The 16,572-nt window shown below is 40.2% G+C and overlaps 2 protein-coding genes across 2 annotated transcripts; one reads left to right on the top strand and one right to left on the bottom strand.

Moving 5' to 3' along the window:
* Window positions 1-382: 382 nt before the first annotated feature.
* LOC144661963 (uncharacterized) lies at window positions 383-6,690 on the bottom strand. The gene is made up of 3 exons (XM_078522688.1): window positions 6,112-6,690; window positions 1,933-2,343; window positions 383-1,277 (listed from the first exon to the last, which is right to left on the bottom strand). Exons 1-3 carry the CDS (start codon window positions 6,572-6,574, stop codon window positions 991-993), a joined length of 1,161 nt encoding a protein of 386 aa, XP_078378814.1. The 5' UTR covers window positions 6,575-6,690; the 3' UTR covers window positions 383-990.
* A 3,249-nt stretch (window positions 6,691-9,939) lies between these two features.
* On the top strand, window positions 9,940-15,453 carry LOC144661965 (uncharacterized). Its single transcript, XM_078522691.1, has 4 exons — window positions 9,940-10,569; window positions 12,464-12,791; window positions 14,154-14,278; window positions 15,195-15,453. The coding sequence occupies exons 1-4, from the start codon at window positions 10,089-10,091 to the stop codon at window positions 15,401-15,403; spliced, it is 1,143 nt and encodes a 380-aa protein (XP_078378817.1). The 5' UTR covers window positions 9,940-10,088; the 3' UTR covers window positions 15,404-15,453.
* The last annotated feature ends 1,119 nt before the right edge of the window (window positions 15,454-16,572 follow it).

The following is a 16,572-nucleotide window of genomic DNA, read 5'->3' as shown; positions in this document are numbered from 1 at the left end:
GGGACTGTAGGTGTGCGGTAACGTTTTAGTTTTCCAACATTTACTGTAAATCAGGAGAAAATTAAAAAAAATTATAGAGAAAAAAGGGTTTGCTTTAGTTCTGGCATGTCTTCAGTCTCAAACATGGCCTGCCAAATCACAATTCCTTTAATAGCGTGATATCTTATCTATTTACCTTACAACGAATGGGGGGGGGAGGCGCGCGCGGGGGGGGGATCTTCGCAAACTGGAGAAATAACGTAAAAATATCGGCGAAAAAGCAAAAGAAACAAAGGATGTAGCAGTAAGGGAATTTAAATCAAATACAGAGTGTGTAAGGCATAGACTTTTAAACAATAACAAAAACAACTACTACTCAAAAATTCTGTTTCACACTGACAAGTTTCAAATTGTTAGAAAAATTTATTGCATCAAAAGAATATTCCCCTGATCTTCCCTATGCAAGTCCCTTTTACAATGTTAGCTTTACCAAACACACAAAACCTCATTCAAAAAATAATGTGGAAACAATTCAACGAGGCCAGCTCATTGTATTAAGTGCATTTTGAACGAAAATTTTAGGCTCAACTTATTCTGTGTTCCTGATTCAGTCGACCGGACTTCTCTGATACTTCAACTGTTTTTTTCTTTTCACTCCAATATCATCTAAACTGTTTATTTGCTTTCCCTTCAGCATTTAAATCTCTCTTTCATTTTCTCCCGCATCATTTTAAGTGTTCGTTACTTTTCATGTCAATATGCAACATTTTCATTCAATGCAGTGCTTATAACGTCCTGTGTTCAGAGAGTCTCCGGCTGTTCGAAAGATTCAAATTTTCCCCAAGTACAATATAAAACCAGAAACGCAACCTTACTGATCGGTGGCACCTGGTTACTAAGGAACATCACGTGCTGTGTTCGACTGGACCTCACGGAACACGTGAACAGCACGTGGGCTTCTGGCCACAAAACCAAAGGACAAAACCACAAAGCCAAAAGGTGTGCGTGAGCTCATGTTTTTATGGACACTGTGGTTTCCCACTCACTCATGCGGTGACGACGATATCCCCGCACTCTCCACCCCTCAGGAAAACGACTTCGTTTTCGTAGCACGAGCACAGCTACAACAGCGATGATTGACAGTGCTATGACAACAGATGACACCACGATAGCGACCACTGGTAGGGAGGCCTTGGTGTGCAGCGTAACAGGTCTGGGAACGGATGAACCGAGCGACGGCGTGGAAGAAGAAGGAGTGGGTACTGGTGAGCTGAAACCCGAGCTGAGACTGGGTGCAACTGAAACAGAAAAAAAGTTAGAAGCGAAACGTTCACGTTAGCAAAGTGGTCCATTTGCACGAGCTTTTGGCGTCTGCCGGTGCCATCCCACATGGCTGGTTTCATACCATGCGGCCGGTTTATTATGAATTTGAGTGGTTTTCGTAATTTGGCTACAGACAAAGGGACTAGCTTATCCCGGGCACTTTGTTACTGGAATGAATCCTCTCTTTTGCGTACATGGGGAAATGGTTGCATTTTCTCTGTGAGATGGTTTATTCAGTTTTTGATTCGGTGGCTGGGACTTGTCCCACGTGCCGACAGTACATACAGGGCAATGATAGAGGGAGGGCGGGGGCAGTTCCAATAGGCCATTTTCAAAAATACCATAATACTCTTTGTTGTCCCTCCAAAATTTTGCATATTAAGCATTGTTTTCAACTTCTCTTGGGACAGCAAAACATTGCTTATGCAAAATTTTGGAGGGACAACAAAGAGTATTATGGTGTTTTTGAAAATGGCCTATTCCGTGAATTGTTGCCTCAAATCAAGTCACGCCAAGACATATTTTTGCCCTTGACAAGATCAGGCTCAGCGAAAATGAGAAGTTCACACTGACTGGGTTGGCAAACTTCATTGTTGGTCTCCAAATAACAGCTATAACACTTTAACTTACTTGTAGCATTTGGTCGTGACGGCCATCGTACTGCAGTCGGCCATTTTGTCAGTTGGCAAAATCCCTTCAAGTTGCTCTTAGCAGTTCCCATTTGCTCACAGTAGCTGTATTCTCCAAAATGTTCCCTGTACAACTCTGGACATTCTTCCCGCACGTTCTCACATTCTGACTTGCACACTGTTCGAATAATTATTTCTGTCTTATCATCAGGGAAACACGGCGGGGCAAACTCCGCACAGAAGATTTTCTTGAGCATTGGCGAGCACACCGAGTGATTCCCAAACTTGTGGAGTTTTCTTTTGAGCACATTCTCGAGTATCAGTTGTAAGTCTTGGGACTGTGTGGTGTGCGTGTAGCCGAGATGGGAACAAGAAGGCATGGTGAGATTGGTGCAGCTCTGAATAAGGGGAGCTGTATTCAGAACAAAACAAAAGTACGGGATGGTTAGAATAGGAGTGTTTTATTTTACAATTTACACTGGAAAATTGTCTATTTTTTCAAAATATGTCAAAATATGCGATGCGTAAAAAAGTTGGAGGCAAGAACCTCCTTCTTTGTAGTTAGTTAGATAGGTAGATGGTCCAGTAACTTAATTGACTGATGGAAAAACCGTGTATAAATAAAGTTACCTTATCTTATCTTAACCTGCCCTCCAATCTTTCTCGAATTTCTACGCTCCCCCCAGATTCTTCTTGGATGGACTCGTTTCGCCCAGTAAGCTGAGGCTAAAGTTCTGATTGTTAAACAGCCAGTCTATTCCCAAGTCTGATTAATAAAGAATTTCTCCTCGCGTTATCAGTATATTGTTAAGAGATGAGTAGTACACAAAAAGAACATCGCAAATTGCAAATGTTGTTTTGATGTAGTACCAAAGTGTGTGAAATATTTACCAACGTGGCCAGAACAAAAGAATGGCATTCAATGCCATTTTTTAAGCTACGGAGCTAAGAAAAATTTGCGTAAAAAGTGATCAGTATTTTTTTACCAATGAGATGAGACCGACGGTTAGAAGCAGGTACATACTGTTATGCTAATTGTAAACGGCATAATTTTGGATAGCTAAAAATGCAGCCACCCGCGATTGAGAGAACATTGTTTATTCATGAATGTAAATATTTTTTTCGTTCATTCACACCTTTCAAAAAACGTTTACTGGAGGTATCACAATTGGTTCTGCTTTTTTCATCTTTTGCCAATCCGAAATAGAAGTAGTTCTTGTAGTTCGTCCTGGAATGATGTATTCAAAATGAGAAATTGAAAAGTCGACGACTTTTCGAATCGTGTAAAAATTTGAATGCGTATCTGAAACTCGCAACTACCAAGAGTACTAAGGAAACCACTGTGGTCAGGCTCGGTCAGGGTTTTTAGGTGTAGGGTATACAGGGGCATTTTAAACTGGGTATACTGTATTTTTACCTAAAATTGCGTTTTATGTGTATAATGTATACTGTATTATTCCAAATCTTGGTATTTTACATGATTTTGAGGGGGAATTTTGGGTATACTGGGTACATGCTTTTCAGGTATACTGGTATAGCACTTACCCCCCTGGCCAACCCTGTGTGGTATACGACTATACGGACAGTAACATTGAGTGTGTACCACGAATTAAGGCGTGGGTGAATGCAAATTTGAGTAAAATTTTAGGAGGTTTATAAAAGAAAGGAAAGGAGAAAGAAATTTTTTGTTTTGCAACACCACCAGACAGTTGACCCCCACGAAAGAGTTCTCCAGGTTGTCAGGGGACTATTTTGGTGTCCACCGACTAATTTTTAACCTCAAATGTTAATTTCTAAAATCACACTAAATCTTCAATATTTCTTCAGTGTTTCTCTAAATTTTACTGCTTCTTTAATTTGAGAAAAACTTTCTCCTCCCAAAAATCCCAAAATTCACAAAAATTCACAAAACACCACAGAACATAGATTTGTGAAATGAGCGGAGAGTTTTTTGATTGCCTTGAAACGCTAACGAGATATTTGCATTAAACCCTCGTGGAAAAACGGCTTTCACGTGAACCCCCGCCTTAGATTGCTCACTGCCGGGCTGGGTTTCTACAAGGAAAACGTAAGACGAAATGGGATTGACAAGAAAACGACGTAAGTCCAAATGCACTTCCATGGATAATTTGACGCCAATGCATGGACAGGCGAACAGTGAACGGCGGTCTTCAAAATAAAGGGCGTCAATCATGTTGCTAGTATCGAAACAGGAAATGCCGCAGAATAGCTGCCAAATAATGTAGAATTTCAATTGTTCATTTGAACAACACTTTTCGTTGATTATACTTTTTACTTTTTTTGCTGCAGTGCACAACAATACAGTACAAAAGAAACAATAGAATACAATGTTTCACGCTACTTCACAGCATGAATAAAGGCAATAACCACGCAACAGCACAATAGAAATTCGAAAGGAGAAAAAAACTTCCTTGCGGGGGGGGCGGCGGGGGGGGGGGAAAAAAAATTGGGGGGGGTTTTGGCTAAAAAATAAAAGAAGAAACCCAAAAAGAGACCATTTCCTTTTAATTGGCAGAGCAAACTGAATGTCATTATTGTTGCATATACACTAATAACAAACTTTCGCATGGTCCTTAAACAAGTCAACACTTCAAGTCGAGCACTTCGTTACCCACGCTTGAACCCGTTAAAAGGCGTTTAAGGTTGAGAATTTAGGTTAAACCATGCATATTACATGAAGTACCCGCCCTAATACCTGTTATTTTCTTTGCCGGAGTCGCCGGTACAAGCGAGCTCAATCGTGTAAAGAATACAATATTGATGGGCTCCTGAATATTTTGATGAACAATTTTATACGCGATTTACAGTTATCTGTAGCCGGTGCGATTTGCACCACATTCTTCACAACCTTCTTAGTTTCTACTGACAACAATTTATTCAACATCCGTGAGATAAATTTAAATTAAGATATGTTAAATCTATTTTTTCCTTGAGGCCTGTTTAAATAAACGATTTTCAAGCTCGTGAGTGATATGCAAGAAATCGCCGACATTTTTCACGAGAGAAATCGTCGTCCACATCGCCCCTCAGATCAAAAAATTCAGCAGGTTGGCTTGACATTCTTGTGGCAAAAAAATAGAAAACACTTTGAATTTTAGTTCAGTCATGTTCGAAAACCAAAACGGTACCAATTCAAGTTTATTTCACACTTACTCACTAGCTTTATACTTTCACACACTCACATTCTCGCACTTTCGCACTTTCACGCTTTCACACTTCAACATTTTCGCACTGTCACACTTATTCTGTCACACTTTCACACTTCAACATTTTCGCACTGTCACACTCTCGCACTCGCACACTTCCGCACTTTCACACTTTAACACTTACACGCTTTCACACTCTCCCACACCACACTAATCAAATTTCTTTCAAATTATACTGGAATAAAAAAAAATAATTGAGATCGACTATGTTGTAAAGTTTTAAGGAAAATTTTTTCTTTACTGCCCTTGAAAATAGCAAAAATGTTCTCATAGTTGATATTTTTCCAAGTAAACAAGTTCACGGGTAATTTAACAAGCAGGCAAAACTCAGAGTAACTTAACACGCAGGTAAAACTCGTAATTAGCCCACACAGTCTTATATGTTTGCAAAGTTGAAGATAGTTTCGTAACGAAAAAACTTAAAGTATCGCATCTGCAGAAGCGCAAACAAAAACCACTCCCAAGCAAGCGCTTGCTTTGAACAAGCTTTACTCTGCATGTACCCTAGAGACGTAATCTCTATTGTTCACTTAAATGCTTAACAAAGCGCCATTTATTCGTTAAAATTACCAGCTACTTGTCGAGACGTGACTATCAATTGTTCATTTGTATGTTCGAGTACAAAACAAAAAAGCGGAAAAAAGTTTACCGATGCGTGCGAAACAAGAATTTAAGTTTTAATGTAAAACACGATTCAGTTCAAAATCGGCCCGCTTACACCAGTTATTTGCCGATTTGAAATCTTGTACAATACAAACAGTTTGACATTCTTTCTTTGTTTCAAAATACACGTGTTAAGCTTTTATTAGAATAATTTTGAATAGCGACGAATAGCAAATTTTTCTTGCCTCGGTTTCCATCCGGAAATACGCTTCAGTAATAAACCTACCATTCACCTGTTAAGTTTGACATGAACGTTTGAAAATTAGCATAAATATAATATTTTTACTTACTTGTCGCGTTGACTCGCGGTTTATAATTTGCCGGTTCAAAGCATTCATCTGTATTGCTTCTATTTCCTGTCGAAGGCAGTAGTCGACAGAGGCCCTTTATCCATTCTATTCTCTCGTAGTCCACTTTTGTCTCGCAGTCTCGGACGAAATCTTCACAGACTCTTCTACAAGGCAAAACGGGGCTGTAGTGATCTTCGACGCATTTAGGAACGAAAATAGCGCATAATATCGTGTCTAAATGCTCTGAACACTGTCCAAATTGTCGCGACTCCCGTTGCATGTGATACGCGATGATATTTTCATGAAGCGTGGAATTACCGGGAAAATGCGCTGTGTAATTGTAGCCTTGGCTGATACATCTGTGAAATAAGGAAGGATTCAACCGTTGACATATTTGACTACAAACGCCGGGTAAAGTCGCCGCAACGAGAGAAAATATCGCCGCTATAGCCGCGATTCTCATCGCTGCGTTCACGACCGTGCCGCATGGACAAAATGTAAACGAGTTTAAAAGGGCGCTATAAATACGATGGGTTTTAAATCAGCTGATTTGCAATTTCACTGAGTCACGTTGCTCCATGTGATACCGCCGAGGTGGGCCGAGTTGCCATGGCGATAAAATTTGGCAAATCAGTGTCAAGCACGTTAGTAAAGTGACCACTAAGAAACTCGATTAGTTGGCTTGGCTTTGTTTGCGAGAAGCCCTGAGTAGCCAAGCCAAGTTCTTAAAGGCTTGGTTACATGTCTTTAGCAGGTGCTTGTTTGGGTGTGGGCTCGATTTCCAGCCGGGTTCAAGTCTGAGTGAATAGTTTATTTTGTACAATTTCTTATCCATTTTTTTAAATCTAGATCATGAAACGAGACTGAAATATATGCGCGCGAACGAGCGCATTTACTTTCAATGTTCTCGTGTTAATGAACCTCTTTGTCCATTACGATCTGAGAGCTTCGACCCGAGATCGCCATCCCACGCAAATTAGTTTTTTTTTTACGGGGGGATTCAATTATTGAATGATGACACTACCCCCTCTAAAAACTGAAAAAAAATAAAATATATACAGGGCAGCTTTGCTAACTTTCTGTTGGCGATCCAGTTTGGCATAAATACAGTGATATTGGTGAGAAAAATTGAATCTTAAGCTAACAAGTTCAATGATATCACACATATAGATAGTGACTTGGCAATAACCCATCAAAATTATGTTAGCTGGCAACGGGTAAAAAGAATCGTGATATTGTTCTCTCCTTGTTAAGCCAGTTCATATTCTTTGTTTGTCAAACGTGCAGGCAAATATCCTCGAAAAGTTTTACTGCGTTGGCGCCCACGTACGTCAGGAACGGCACATATTTTTTATTTTACTTTGATAGTTTTAAAAGAAGGAAATTATAATTTTATATTTTAGTCCTTTGATAGTATTTAAAGACTTGTGATGAGCATTTGATCATATCTTTGCATGTTACTTTGCACAATAACGGAAATAAATATTATTATTCAGTTCTTTTATGCGTCTTTTGTGGTCTATGCAAATCTCTCTCAATCTGACCATCCTGAGTTTATAACTATTACCTCCCTGGTGCTTTAATATCTGCCCAGTGAACTATTATTTCAAGGTATGTTTCCTTATAGATGTGAAGGTGTTTTTCAGTACATGGCTGAAAATTAAAAAGAAACTTTCCATTCAAGGCGTCAAACTGCCCAATATTGTCAAAAGCGCATATAAGATAAATTAATTATTCCGAGTTCAAGCATGTGCAATTGGCGCTGTTAAGAGAATACTTCATATTCTCTAGTGTTTTCTATTATGGGTTACGTACGTAGCCCTTTATTTGGTGTGTAACATGGTAAGTCTTCAAACTTGGTTCAAACTTTGTGTCGGAGCAAATAACATACAGCTGAACATACATGCGTAGTTAGTATTCTCTTGGCGCTGTATATTATAAACACCGAGACAAATGTACATTCATCTTATCTACTGAGGGCGGGGGCCATCCTGGGAGGATATCTGTCCGACGTCTTGACAGACGTACGGACCAAGCGCAGCCAGGTCCATACAGAAAAGACCAAAGGCTTATATTTCCCCGGTACGGTCCTGAGCTAGCTTGGTTAATATGAAATTTGTGACATAACTGAGAAAGATTTATATATACACCTTATTGCAATAATATTGGCGAAACATTAAAAAGTCACTGAAAAGGAATTAATTAGCCTAATCATTATTACTATTCTTGCAAGGAGCCCAAGCTACATGTGCAGAAAAAACTGTGTGAAGGAAAAGTCCAAAACCAGTTCTTAGCCCGTGGGCCTGACTGTTGACAGTTAAAAAAAATGTATTTTGCTTCTATTTTACTTCTTCTTTTTCTTCTATTACAGCGTTATTGCATTAAGTTGTATAAGTGGAAAGTGGCCAGGATAAAAAAGAATGGGTTTCTGTAAGAGGACCCACCGGGTGCTTTCGGCCGAAAAAGGTCCCTTTTTCGGCCGAAAGCACCCTGACGTTGTTTAAAAGAGCAAAAAGTACGAGAGGGCTTTTCAAGCGAGCCAAGTTCTCTTTCTTTTACTTTTGTAAGCCATAACAATGCACGAACTCGCGCTGGATCAGTTCAGTACAATATGATCCCGGTCCAATACTGAAAATATTGGACCAGCAATGGAGCAATTGAGTTATTGGCCCGGTACCACCTCAGTCGTGCAATAAAAAGTATTCATCAGTCCATTCATGCTGACTTTGTTACAAGTGGTAATGAATCGAAATGAATGTATTTTAGGTTTGACATTTTGATAGTGCTAACACCAGGCCCAATTAATGTCACTTTAACGACTTGGATGCAGTGAACGTAACCAAATTCGCCATTCGTAACAGAAAGAGAAATAAGCTGGAAAGAAAAAGAGACAGGAAAAGAGAAGTCTCGCATGTAAAATGACTGTGCGAGTGTATGGACCTGTATGAAGTTCGTGATAAGTCATCTCCCGAAATCCAGCGACTTTGAACTGCGTCTGTTACGCCTTTGTGAGAACGAAAGGAATAAAAAATACTATAAATAAAACTAAAAGAAAATAAATTACCTTTATTTAGAAACGGTGAGGATTAAAGCCATAAGCTTGTGGGGCCGTGTATTGTGTTGGTTTTTGTGGAGGGAGGAAAACCGGAGTACCTGGAGAAAAACCCTAGGAACAAGAACGAGAACCCGGGACGAGAACCAACAACAAACTCAACCCCGCGTGATATGACGCCGAGTAGGGAATCGAACGCCGGCCACATTGGTGGGAGGCGAGCGCTCTCAACTCTGCGCCATCCCAGCTCCCATATATTAAACCGGTCTTACAAAGTAACGTGGGATGTTTGAACTTGTTTCGCGTTTTTTGTGCGTGCTATTTCCAGTGAAGTTAGTTACTAGTCAAGCGGTTAAATCAATGCTAGGCCGATCAAACATCTAAACGTCTTCTTTTAATATTAAATTTGCCCAATATCCATTTTAATTTTCGGCTGTTTGACCAGGCTAGAGCACTTTGTTTATTAACTCTATTACTGATTCCGATCTACAGAAAAATCTGGCTACAGTTATTTCCTGTTTATCGTTTATTTCTGTGGTCACTACATGTTTAAAAAATGTCATGGAATAATAACGTTCATTCGTTACAATAGAGACTTTGCTTTATGGTCCGTTATGAAGGTTCGTCTTACATACGAATAGGTAAATAGCCGGTCTTGAAAGAAATTGCTTATTGGGGTAGGGAGGGGGGTTGTCAGACAAATAAATAATGGGACTTGGGTCAATGCACAGCCTCGGGGTTATCACAATAAAACTAAACGATAAATTGAACTCATGCTAATTCACGTTGTTTACCGTTGAGAAGAGTTCAACAGGAACAAAAATTGCTAAACAGCCGAATCACATGATCCGTAGTGGATCGAAGTCCTAAGTCTTGCAAAGCGGCGAAAATTGTCTGTGTTTCACGCCATACACTGGATTACACTATGTACATGCAAGCCTTATTTCTGCTTCTGTTGTGCAGTTTCGACGCTGGCTTCGGTTCTCGTCCACAGAGACATCCGCGAGACAGTGATTCGTGCCACAATTTTGTTGATGGCCCGTTTGGTTTATGCTCCAAGGCTGGTTACAATACCACATTTAAATTCCCGGAGATCTTGACTGATTCCGTGAAAAAAGGGGTAGCTGGAGGAATGAGGAGAATGATTACGTCCTTGGGAAACTGTTCACAGAATGGACTTGCCGAAACAATAGCCTGCTCATTTTTTATTCCTCAGTGCTCTGGAGGGGAGCGTGTTTATCCTTGCAAACGAGTTTGTGGCGAATTTTTGAAGCAATGTGTGGAAGACCTTCCTGTAAGGTTTATGGACTATATCATTGCGAATTGTCACGTGTTACCAAATGAATTGGCGAGCAGCGGTAAATGCTTTGAGCCACCGAACTTCAAAACCAACGACAGCATTAAAGGTGAGGTGACAAGATACTGCCTTAATTATTTGAATGAGCTAAGTATGTGTTTATTGAAACTTTGCGTTAATATATACCTAATAAATGTATTTCTTAATCGGATGACGGATATGCAGTGTATTTTACAGCTCATCACTGGAATAAACAATTTAACATTATCAAGCTATAGTTATTTGCCAATTTATTGTCAATTCGCCATCTATTTGCTACCTTTACTGTACTTCAAACCGCGAATGTTGCCTATTCTCGAGCCTATTCCACAGCTTTAAAATCTCTTGAAATTAAGGTTTAAGCTGTCAACACGTGTAAAACCGAAAGCAAAAGTATTTATGTTTCTTGATTCCTTGCAAAACTGACATCTGCTTTACAACAACAAAGCAAGGCTTGCATTTCTTTCTAGATACTCTCACGGGATGTGATAAGCTTGACTGCGTAAACTGAATGCCATCTTTTGTAATGTTCTTGCCCCCGACTTCCACCATGTCTCTTATTGCAAATTTTGTTTATTTTCGATCTGTTTGATTGATTCGCTCTATCGATCAGCCAAAATGTAGTTTGGCATGCCTGTTAGAGTTGTTATTCAAGTCTTCAGCCTCCGGGTTCAGCCATGGAGATATATTTGTTTGCAATGAAGTTATGGTTTGGTCATCATCCATGGAAATACTGCAATATCGCAATTAAAGGAACTGTGTCACGAGTTTTACCAGATTTTTAAACAGCCAAAATATATTTTTGTGTCGCAGGAAACCTAAAAATAACAGTCCAGTTTTGTTAAAAAGTGCTATATTTGAGCACTGAAACTGTTAACGAGCATCTTAGGCTGCGATGGCTCGGATGGAAATGAATTGCAACTTGAAACTTACTTTTCAAGTTGTTTCCTTGCCTCTTCAAAAAAATCAATATTTATAGCCGTAGCTTGATTTCTATCCACAAAATAAGGTCATATCTTCCTTTAGATGTCCAAGATAATGTTTTTATGGGTTAAGTTGCTTACCACTAATTTCAGAACACTTTAGACCAAAAATCTGCGAAATCCCAGTGACACAGCTCCTTTTAAACGATTTTAAGATTCGAGATCGATTAAAAACGCCGTGAGTAAGTCTGTGCACAAAGCATGCAGCTTCTCATGCATTTTGAAAGAGCCGTTAAAACCTGCCTAGTTTATTTTTTGACCAATTTATGATATCCCAAGAGCAGGAGCTTCTCTGGATTCTTGATCGATTAAAAACGCCGTGAGTAAGTCTGTGCACAAAGCATGCAGCTTCTCATGCATTTTGAAAGAGCCGTTAAAACCTGCCTAGTTTATTTTTTGACCAATTTATGATATCCCAAGAGCAGGAGCTTCTCTGGATTCTTGATCGATTAAAAATTCTCTACAGACAAAAAGTAAACTGCACAACAAACCCACTCATTCTCAAGTGGCGTAAGCAAAAAAAAAGAACAAACAATTTTATTTTCCTTGCGCCCATGCTTATGCTGAAGCAACGTAAGAACAGCATAGCGAGAAGAATGAGTGTGTTTGTCAGATTTTCTTACTTTTAGTAATTCCTGTGCTTGTGCTTATGCTTGAACTTATGAGCAGTGAAAACCAGACTTAAACCAAACTTCCTTTTTCCTTTGTAACTGAAAGCTATAGTTGCAAATGACCGCACCCCGTTTGGACGCTGTGTGGCTCATTGAGTCCTTATGACATTTATACACACAACATGCTCGCTCGCCATAGAGATTGACTTTTATTAAACGCCTTGATATCAAACAAATAAAGTATAACGCCCAAAACATTTCCTTTATTCCATCCTTGATTGAAGTGAATAAACGAATGTGTTATGGTCAGCCAGTCATGCTCGCGTCTAGTCGATGGACAACTGATTCAATTGTTTGTCTTTTTTCACAGGTCCACTCGATAGAGGCTGTCAAAAACTGATCATTCCAGCGTGTAAGAACCTTGGTGTGTCAAACTACACCCTTATAGGAGCAGACCTACAAAAAGATTGGTATCTTCACACATACCACAAGAGGTACTCACCAGATAGCGCTGAGACAGGATTCCCGGCAGAATTTCAAGGAGTGCTAAACAAATACCCCAAGTGCCAAGAGAACCTAAAGAAGATGTTTTGTGGAGAGTTTTTTCCACCGTGTTTCCCAGAAGAAGGGCAAGGATTTTACTCCATCTGCCAGTCGGTTTGCGACGACATTGTTAGAGATTGTCCGGAGTTTTTCAGGTATTCTATGTTACCATAAAATGAGCGGGAAAATTAAGCAAATATAATACAGTCGAAGCTCTCGTAAACGGACACCCTTGGGACGCGAAAAAAGTGTCCGTAACTGGAGCTGGCCGCTTACGAGAATGGTTCTCGTTAGCGGCCAGTAGAGGTGTAGGGGATAGATGGCCGCGCGCTTACAGGAGCTTGCCCAGCTAACAATAACCAGACGGACGTGGATGACGACAAAACAAACACTGAAATATGGTATTGTAATTACTGTAAAATCATTGTGACGAACGGCGATGTAAAACTAGTCGATTGATAAAAACAAAATTCATAGGTTTCTTTATAGGATTTTCTAACAGGAGCTGAAAAACAAAGAAAATGTCTAAGTCGTAATCTGTGAAAGTGTCCGCGGCCGCTTACGGGAATGTCCGCTTACGAGAATGTAACAATACAGAGGTTGTATAGGAGTTTAAATGGGGTTTCAAACAAAGCAGCCGTAAGTAGGACTGTCCGCTTACGAGAGTGTCTGTTAAGAGAGCTTCGCCTGTACGCTGTCTGCACTGCTGACGTTCTTTCCCCAGCGGCTGAATTCGCTAGTGTGGGGTGCATCAAGTCTTAATCGGCCAACGAGAGGTCGTCTTTTGTGAGACTTCTTTTATTTTTCATACATGAGCTAGAAACAGCCACAATAAGTTACTACTGAGGGAAGATAGATTAGCTAGTGAGCATCATGCCTACTATTTAGGTTATCAACATCGGCTCACAGGTCTATTGATTTCGTTGGCAACAGCAACAACAACAACAACAACAAGCACTACCAAAGGGCTGTTCTCTGCTAACCCAATCGTTACTCTCTACTTGCCTAACTCAATAAAGCTGTATTCTCTGCATACCCAAGCTTAAGAGCAATTCTTTGTTAGCTTGATTCTCTGTCTTACTCAAGCTGACCACCAGTAAGCTGTTGAATAATTTGTCGCAGCTTGTGTTTGCGCCGGTCAGTTGCAAAGGAAAGAGAATTGGTGCGATGTCTCACCACGTCTGGCCTAGTTTAATTTTGACTCATCCAGTTCTTGTTATTCCTCTGCAATCACTTCAAACACTTAAATTACAGGTTAATTTAATTCATTTTCACTGCACAATATATAAACTAAAGAGACATAAAAAACAATTAAAGAAAAAAAAGTTGCATACGTTTAAGAAAAAAGAGACGCAGTGAGGAAGGACTATAAGGGAACATTAGAACCATACGTGCTAGTCTATCCAGAAATACTTACATGTAATAAAAAAAGAAAAGGAAAGGAAAGAAGCTATTTAGGTTAAAAAACAAACTACGCAGCTTCAATAATGACAATGCTGCCGTTTTGTCACTTATAGGAAGGATTTTCCGCTTGGAGATGCTGAATTCTGTTCATTACTGGGAAAGGGAAATACGAGTCATGGTCACTGCCAGCGCGCTGAGTGGCCGAAACCTTTCAGTTGGGTTCGTTTCATGATACAAGGTTTGTTTGAGCAAAGTATTTAGGAGCTTTAGCAAACCACGACGGCAACGTGAACGAGAACGTCACCAAACAAAAGGTTAAATGAACAGAATAAAAGCCCTGCGGATACATTTCTTGGCCATTCTCTGGAAAACAACAACGGCAAATGACCAAGTTCTGCGTATTTTAAAGAGCGTGAACGACGTCGGCTTAAGTTTCGAATTTCTATTTGATGATGAACGCTTTCTGATATATTCAGCTCAAGGTTGTTCCTAAAAAAATAGATACACTGAATACATTTGGATAATAGCGAGATTCTCAAGTGAAATATAAATTTATCTTGCACCAGGCGTTGTCCTCGGCGTCGCTGTCGTTATTGCTAAAGCTCCCTATTTTGGCGTCCATGAAGGCTAGCCTCCCACGCAGTCGTTTTTAGGGGCTATCGGAGGAGTGAAACACAACCGCCCCTACAAGCGACTGCGTGGGAGGCAATGCAGATTTTGACTCAATAGTTCAATTGAGCCAACAGTTCTTCACGCAAGAAAGAAAGTAAGTAAGTAAAGCACGGTACGAAGACCTTAATTATGTGACATTTTAGTCGAGGGACCGTCAATAAAAACGCGGAAGAGTCGGAGCGGGCAGGGTGGGGGGGGGGGGGGGGGATCGTGGTGGTGGTGGAGGCGGAAGCCCTTGCCTTATTGCTAAGGGTTGTAGATGTCTTACCCTTCTTATTAGAGAGCAAGAAGTGGCCCATCTTCGCGACGACCCTGTCCTTTTAGCAAGCAGTATCGCATCTGCACTTCGCCTCCAGTTCGCCTTTTTCAAGCTCCTGTCGATCCGTCATGTATTTGTCCCAATATTAAAATAAAAATCCATGGTACAAAACAGAGACAGAAATATTTCACTGAAGTCATCAACTCGTATTATTATCTTTCAGGGGAAAGAGCCACTGGCGAGGCCCCATCCAAAGGGCCAAAAGGTACCAAGGTTTGGGTCATTGTGGTGGCGGTTATAGTGGCCCTCATTATTGTGGGACTCATTCTTCTGGGTGCCATTTGCTTCAAGCTGCGACGTCGTGTTCCAAGTTTAGGATACAAAAAACAACAAGATGACATGGCTCCACTAGAAACATCAGTAGACCTCTAAATATGGGACACTCCCTGCGTGGGGATTGTTAAAACAGAACACAGAAACCTCCTTATAGGGGACGCTTAAAATGAGTAGTTCTTAGACATTTGAAGACAACCCTCCTCTCCCCTGGCCCGCTTCGAGGAATCTAAATAAGTCGTTTAGTTGAACTATATACACACAGACCTCTGCAACCCATATATGGGGCCGGGGTTAACAGAAAAAGCACAGTAGAACCCCGGTAACTCGAACTCTGAAGAGAAACGAAAACAGTTCGAGTTAGCAGAGTTCGAGTTATCGGGGTCGATTGAATATTCAATTTGCCATGTTTATAATTGTTAGTTAACTGATTTTTCAGCACTTCAGTATACAGGACAGTACAAATTAAACTTGTCTCGTCAGAAACTGTGAGTAAACGCGATTATGCATTCTAATGATAACACAGTACTGTGAATGTGTATGACCCATAAGACCGGGAAGTGACTGTCAAATACGTGATCTGTTTGTTGCGCTTATTTAAATCAAGTTGCTGTAGTGTTGTTAATTTTAGTGTTTAAATCCGATTACAGGACAAAAAAAGCTGATAGGCATCCGTGGCGAGTTGCAAGAACCAGAATTCGAGTTTTCGGGGTATATTTTAATCAAGGGAAACGAAATTTTGTTCGAGTTAGCGGGGAATTCGCGCGAGTTACCGGGGTTCTACTGTAGTCCAGTAGAGTAGTGTAATATACTGAATATTATAGAACTCCCGCCACCCGGAAATCCGGAACTCCTGAACTCCGGAATCCCACTGTAGCCAGGTTACTAAAAGAGTAGTTCAATAAGTCGGATTTTATCAAGTCCGGCTCATCACAGGGACGCTAAGTATACCGGTAATTTTAATTTATAAAGTAAACTCCCAGCTTAACCCATCCTATGGGGAATTCTTATCATCTCGTGTATGTGAAAGTTTTGAAGGAAATTCTTACCGCGAAGACCAATCTCATTCATGTTATATTTACTTCCTCTTCCTCTGTTCAATATAACAACAAACTGGATAAAACTACCGTAATGAGTCTTCTTCTCAAAAATAAGGCATTTTTTCAGCACCCTTTTCACTTTGTGAATAAAATTGATTAACCCAAGTTTTAGTAGTTTTTTCTGTTAAAATGTATGTAGATCGTGTAAAGACGTTGTTCATCTAATTA

Source organism: Oculina patagonica, chromosome 8 (assembly GCF_052425735.1).
Source record: "Oculina patagonica isolate OP01 chromosome 8, crgOcupat, whole genome shotgun sequence".
Classification (NCBI taxonomy): domain Eukaryota; kingdom Metazoa; phylum Cnidaria; class Anthozoa; order Scleractinia; family Oculinidae; genus Oculina; species Oculina patagonica.
The sequence above is the reverse complement of the archived record's forward strand: the minus strand, read 5'-3'. Positions and strand labels throughout refer to the sequence as shown.